The following is a 7160-nucleotide window of genomic DNA, read 5'->3' as shown; positions in this document are numbered from 1 at the left end:
GTTGAACTGGGCGGATTCAGCTGAGGCTTCTAAATAACTTTCCAAGATGGGATGTTTATGGACAGACACTGCAGTATGTGTATCATAAATGCAACCGTCATGAAAGGGAAAACATTATATTCAAGACTCTTTTCTAAATCATTCTGATCCAAAAACATAGATATTAAAACAATGCATGCTATATGATCAGTACTAGGAGATTCATCACTAGATTTCTTCAGTTTCTTCCAGCACTAAAAGCAGCTTCAAAGGGGCCCCATATGGACTGGGACTGGGGGGTTTTAAGGGGAGGGGTTAACCTGGCCTTCAACATGATTTCTACCACAAAAATGACAATGTAGTGCTGCAGCCAAGAAACAAATCAGCCCCCTTTGACTTAAAAACATCAACAAAGAAGAACAAGCCACATATCTCCCCAAATCTTTTCTAGCTTGGTCTTTCAGTTCACAACTGAGGCCCTGCTTTGTGACCCAGTGTCACCAGAAGTGTTGCAGGGGCCACAAGAGAGAGAACAGTTTCATCCATAGAGTGTGGAATGGCTTCCTGCAGAAGGCCACCCAATTCCTTCACTGCTTGCTTGTTGGCAAACTGCAAACATGCATTTGTTCTGTATTTAGCTATATTCCCCTCTTTGGCAATAGGAAACCTCCAGAAGGCACAACCCCAGCCCTATAGCCAATGTCAGATGAACTTCAGCCCACTCAGGTGGTCTGGGGGAGGGGAGCAGCCTCATCACTCGATGGGCGTCCTGGTGTTTCAAAGCTCAAGTTTGCCTGATTTGCTAATTAACATTCTATGGCTTTTTAAATGTTTGTGGGAAGAGGGTTATTGCTTTGTTTTTTGTTTTATTATGTATTTGTATTCTCATTTTGTATTTTTCTGTTGTGAACTGCCCTGGGATCTTTGGATGAAGGGCAGTATACAAATATAATAAATGGTAAATAAGATGGTTCCTTGCTCAATTTAGCTGAAAGCACGGCTACTCGACAAGTCACAAATTTCAGTGGGGCTTCCCTTCTCAGAAGCACGTTCAGGATTTCGTAACACTGCGCATTTTATTTCCACAGTACAGTTGCAAGAACTCGTTTCCCAAGTAAATCAATATACTGTGTTAATCAAAAGTGCACAGAGCCAGCAAACCGCAGTTTTAGGTATACAGATTGAATAAACTAACCATAAATATAGGTAAAAACTTTTAAAGGTTAGTATTTAAAAAGCGCCTCGAGCTATTAACAGTACAATAATTAAGGAAGGCTGTTCCATATAATTTTTTATCAAAGATGTCGCCTGCAGGGTTGCAAGGACGGAAACTGCTTCCGCGCTGCGAGAAAAAGGCGCGCGACCGCGGCGCGCGAGGAAGAGCCTCCTCCGTCAATACTACGACTCCCAGCATGCCCCGCGCCAGCCAAGCTTCCAAAGATGGCCGCCCTTTGCGCCGCCGCTACTGGGCTCGGCTGTTCGGAGGCGCGCGCGCGCTGCGCCGTCGGATGAAGAGAAAGCGAGGCAGGCATTGGTCCGCCCCCCCCCCCGCCCCGGACAAGAGAAAACCAAGACACGCGCCCGCGAAAGAGAACAACCGAAGGAGCTCCGCGGCGGGTGCTTCCGAGCCGGGCAGCAGTCCTGGCCAGGCCCCGCCCACTTCCCTCAGGAGCGCCGCTGCCTCCCCTCCCCCCTCAGCGCGCCCGCCCTTCGCTCCCTGGCTGTGGAGGCGGCGCGGCGCCCCTGGGTCTCCCGGCTGACGGCGAGGGCGACGCCCCCCACCCAAGTGCCCGGCGATGTTCTCTCGGAGGGGCCACGCCGATGTCAAGAAGTCCACCCAGAAAGCGCTGGACCCGCGGAAGGACGTCCTGACGCGCCTCAAGCACCTCAGGGCGCTGATGGGTGAGTGGGGCAGGCGGGGGGGGGGTCGCCTCCGGAGAAGGGTCCCGGTCGCCCCGCTCAGCGGCGCTGGAGGGTACGAATCCGGGATGCCCCGGGTCCCCTCCCTGCCGTGTGAGGTCGTCGTTGTCACAGCCATCACTACTTAATGACATTGGCGAGTTGCTTTGCCCAGGGCAGCCCGAAGCGACTTACAATCGGACAGACAGGCAAAACCGAACCAAACCCAGAGATAGGTTATAACGTGGCTCTTTCCTGCCCCCCCCCGCCAACCTCCAGAGGGGCAGTGGGTCAATGGATCTGGCTGTTAACCAAAAGGTTGGTGGTTAGAGCTCACCCAGGGATGGCTGTGGGTAGCGTTCCTGAATAGGAGGGGGTTGGACTAGATGACTGTCAGGATCCCTTCCAATTCTACAATTCTATGATTCTCACAGCCCCCATGTATGCAGTGGGGTGGGAAAGAATTTACTGTTGTAAGGAAAGCAATACCATGAACATGGTGTACTTCAAACACAGTTCAAATCCACACAACAGGGTGAGCTCCCATTGCTCTGTCCCAGCTTCTGCCAACCTAGCAGTTCGAAAGTGCACCAGTGCAAGTAGATAAAGAGGTACTGCAGCGGCAGGAAGGTAAACGGCGTTTCTGTGCACTCTGGCTTCCATCACAGTGTCCGTTGCACCAGAAGCGGTATAGTCCTGCTGGCCACATGACCCAGAAAGCTGTGGACAAACACCTGCTCCCTTAGCCTGAAGCAAGATGAACGCCACACCCCATAGTCACCTTTGACTGGACTTAACCATCCAGGGCTCCTTTACCTATTTTTTACTTTGTACTTTAAACACTCACTGCAGTTATGAATGCATGCTAAGTTGAACCAGTCTCTGCAGCCAGTGCTTTTGTCTTGCCATGTTTCATGTCTGCACCTAAGGTCTTGCCTGTGACCTCTTCTAACTCTGTTGTTTACATTTTCTTCTCACAAAGAGCTCCCCCTTTGTGTGGAGTGTGTGTTGGATTACCCCTCATAACCTACCTTGTTAGAGTGCATTGTTGTGATGGGGTATGGGGATCAGCAGTTCTACATGGAGATAAAAAAGATGGCAGGTGTATTGTAAGCAAGGGACAATGATAGGGTTAACATCCTTGTGCCTCAAACTCACATGCACTAAAAAAAAGTTGCTGGCTTGTTCTGCAGTTTTAAAAAGAAGTGTTTTTTTAAATTTCAAAGTGAATCCTGATTCATGGTATTGCATGTTGCCAGGAGGCAAAAGACAAATCTTGATGTAACTATAAGGAACTGGTTTCTCTGTTCAATTGTTCCAGCTTTTGTCAGTTAAACTTGACCCAAAAGCAAGGGTTATGCCCAGCATACCCACTTCCTGTGCTCTCAGCTAGACTGGAAATATGAGCAGTGTCTTCTCCTTGGGGACAATAATATTCTTGCACTCACCCCATGTGCATTCACTGTGAATTTCACAGTTTGTTTTGATCTTGCAATGGTCCCTGTCAGTTGTGTGGATTGTCCATTGCCAGCATGGGCTGAACCATCTTGCAGAGTCTTGAAGCAGTTCCCCTGGCTCTGAAATCTGAGCTGGCTGGATTATGTCAAGCAGTGGGGGAGGTGGGAGTTGTTGAGTAAAATAAACATCCATTCTACCTAACTTTATCATCCTCCTATGAGTAAACAGAACACTGATCTTCCAGGAAGTTGCATAAGATAATGGCCTAATTCACAGTGTATCGCTGCTGTGCTGCTTCACACTGCAGGTGGGACTCAGCTGTCTCAGTGCTCCATTAGAAAAACACCTGCAAATGGAAAACCAGGAGGGGACTAAGCTTGATACCTTCTCCACAGAATCTAGCTTTATAGGTGGATAATTTTGTGTGTGTTAGGAGATGTATCCAATTAAGTGAGCTCCTACCTGCAGGCTGCAGTAGTTCTGCTTAAACCAGGCTTCCTCGGCCCGCCAGATGTTTTGAGACTACAATTCCCATCATCCCTGACCACTGGTCCTGCTAGCTAGGGATCATGGGAGTTATAGGCCAAAAACATCTGGAGGGCCAAGGTTGAGGAAGCCTGGCTTAGACACATAGGTTTGCCATGTTAATCAAAGCTAGACCAATATGGTGCTGGAATTACTGAGGCCTATTTAGATAGTGTTCTGAACCGTATCTTGTTGAGGATATTTTAAAGATTATACCAATTTACATGGGAGTAAGGCCTATTTAAATAAATGGAACTTGCTTCTGAGTTGTCACGTATAGGATTGTACTGTATGTTTCCGAACCCATTTTGTAGTCTACAACTGTTTTAAAGTTCCAGAAAGCCCTTGATAAAATGCATTACTAAAGAAGCAGCAATATATCTGCTGGCTCCAATTATCTGAACTGAACTGTCTTATTCAAATATACATTGGTTTCTTCTCCAAAGATTTTAGAACAAAATAAACCAAACTGTGAAGTCTTGATGTGCGTAATTAATTTGTTTAATAGCATCGAGAGGAAAACCAGGAATTCACAGGTAAGTATATTGGGTTTGTAGGAAGGAGCACTGCAGAGAGTTTGGATGAATAAATAAATATTTTTATAATCTGTTTTGTGGCCAAGGTTAACTCCCATAGTGGTTTACATTTACAATTCACAAAAGGTACAATGAATTAGGGATACTTAGAGGTGTTCATGGCAGTCTCTTCTGGAAGCTGATTACATTATCCAGATTCTAGACTCTTCTATTCAGAGAGAGGGGGGTGGAAGAAGCTGTAAATGGATGCAGAGGTTGACTTAGGGAAATATACCAGACCATAGGAGCGTCTCTCCATTGATTTTACTCTATATATTCAGTGCAAGCCTTTGCAGATGGTGTTTGGTGAGACTTACTCTCTAGTAAGTGTGTTTAGGATTGCAGCCAAACCAAGCTTTTCTTAGCTACAGAATATGTAGTGGTACGTAGCATTCTGTGAAAACCAGTGATCTGTCTGTGTCATATTCACTATCACAGAGAGCCAGCATGGGTTTCTTAAGTCAGCCATGCCAGAATAACCTTACCTCCTTTTTTGATAAGAGTTACTAGTCTTGTAGGCTATGGGAGTGCTGTAGACATTGTATAAAAGCTTTGACAAACCTCCTCAGTATCCTTGTTGGCAAGCTGGTAAAATAGGGCTAGATGATGGTACCATTAGGTGGATTTGTAGCTGATTAATAGACCGTATCAAAATAGTGCATTTCAGTTGTTCCTCGTCAGCCTAGAAATAAGTGACAAGTGGGGTTCTGCAGGATGCTGTCCAGGGCCTAGTGTTGGTTAACATCTTTATAAATTACTTGGATGAAGTAGTAGAATGTATGCTCTTCAAGTATTCAGGGCAGCTAACAAATTATGTTGTGAACCACCCTGAGAACTGCAGAACACAAATTCAATAAACAAACAAACAAACAAACATACTTAGAAGACAGAAATAGGATCCAATATTATTTCCCCATGATGGAGAACTGGGACTAAACTAGCAAAATGAATTTCAACAGAGATAAATATAAACTTCTGCATTTAGGTAGGGGAAGCCAGATGTACAAGTTGTGAGAAAGAACTGGGTGTTTTAGTAAAGCTCAGGCATTAAGACAGGTGCATTGAAACATTTTCGCACCAATCCAGATAAGTAGAGCCACAGACTTCTGCATACATACCACTTGTTGGATAAGGAATTTTGGTCACAAATCTGGTCCAGATGTTGATGTTATTCATTTGCACTGTATTGCTTTCATGTGGATGTGCATCTCCCTCCTGGCACAACTCGTAACATGAAAGTACTTGCAACTGGAACTAAATCACGGTGTTTGTATTCTAAATTATTGATATCCTTTTTTTAAAAAAAAATCCTGATTTTCAGAGACTTTCAGAGTGGTTAAAAAGATAAAAGCTTGAATAGCATAATTCATTATTTAAATGAAACAAGTAAAATTCCAGCATAAAAACTAAATCTGAATGTTTCTGTTAAATAACTTGGGCAAATTAAAAGGTTGCCCAGTAAACGTTGACCAAAGGGAATCTTGCCTGGATAGAACCTTTCATAAATGGGATACCACATCAGCAGTTGGGTGAAGGGAAGTACCGGTAGTCTTTACTGTGCAGGAAAACATTCAGAGTTCCAACTATTACATGTACTTAAAGCTAGGTAAGAGATGAAAATGGAGAGGATGAGCCAAAAGCTGTGTGCAAGAAATTGGGGTTTGAGGAGGGGTACATTTCTTGCCATATTCATTTGTAACCAATATTACAATTGGAGAATTGAAGCCAGTTCATGGCCCCTGATCTCCATTGACTTAAAGCTGCTTCTGCCTTTTACCTGCATTGTATGATGCACTGATATATGTCTCAGAAAAGTTTGAGAGTGTGTCTGAAGTCTATTTGAGATCTAATAGTATCTTCTTGATGGAGCTAAGTGCAAGTTAAAATGTGAATGTTTGTTCCATTAACTCATCTTAGTCATGTGTTAACCCAGAAAAAGTGCTGTCTGTCTCCTTTTATATCGAGTCATGAATTATTCAGTCTGTTCTGTTGTTTCATGTAAGAATGTTGAATCTATTAGCAGAGCTTCTAACTGTCAGGATGAACCCCAGTGTTTTGCACAAACTCTTCTTTTTTCCATTATTACTCCTGCCTTGATACTCTTGATGGCCCTCAAGGTCTCTGCATTCTTTCTCCTTGTCCGGTACCACCCTAGTACATCCTGCAAAGGATGAATTGAAGCAGAATACAAAATAGATAATAGATAAATAAAAGCATGCAATTTTCTGGCACAGAATACTTTTGATAAGAGTTCCCATAGTTTGGCAATGACTTCAGTTCACCTTGCTTGCTCTTCAAATTATTTTATGTTAACAGTTAAAACAAGTACGTAATGTTATTCTCATATGACTGACTCCTGCCTGATACTTGACCTGGGCTTCCTGTAATTCTCTAACTCCTGATGGCTCATCCAGAAGTATGTGCAGCTCATCTGAGTTCATTTGAAACTGCAAGTCAGCAGCTGCCCCACTGAACTTCCCAGCTGCTTTATAAACTTCAAGTTATTGAAAAGGAAACAGCTCCTATTATATCTGCACTACTTTTTCAGTGAGCTTTTCCATCCACAAGACCCTCAAGCGGATTTTTGGATTCAAGTGAGTGGTGGAGATTATTTTTGTAAACCGCTTTGAGTTGGGGTTGTTGTTTTTTTTTTTACAATAAGGTGGTGTATACATTTTATGAAATAACTAAATAAATATGGAAACTTTAGCTATTTCCTTGGTG

General features: G+C 44.0%; 1 protein-coding gene across 4 annotated transcripts in view; it reads left to right on the top strand.

The window, feature by feature from the left end:
• The first annotated feature begins 1677 nt into the window (after window positions 1–1677).
• The window catches only part of RALGAPA2 (Ral GTPase activating protein catalytic subunit alpha 2), a 194589-nt gene continuing 189106 nt past the window's right edge, over window positions 1678–7160 (top strand). For 3 of the 4 annotated variants that reach the window (XM_053394871.1, XM_053394870.1, XM_053394872.1), the window contains exon 1: window positions 1679–1881. In XM_053394871.1, the coding sequence (XP_053250846.1) occupies window positions 1776–1881 (106 nt within the window). In that variant the 5' untranslated portion in view covers window positions 1679–1775. Of the gene's footprint in view, window positions 1882–7160 lie in introns of all 4 variants that reach the window. The other variant, XM_053394873.1, reaches the window with a different exon arrangement.

Source organism: Podarcis raffonei, chromosome 7 (assembly GCF_027172205.1).
Source record: "Podarcis raffonei isolate rPodRaf1 chromosome 7, rPodRaf1.pri, whole genome shotgun sequence".
Lineage (NCBI taxonomy): Eukaryota > Metazoa > Chordata > Lepidosauria > Squamata > Lacertidae > Podarcis > Podarcis raffonei.
This window is presented reverse-complemented; position numbering and strand designations above follow the sequence as displayed.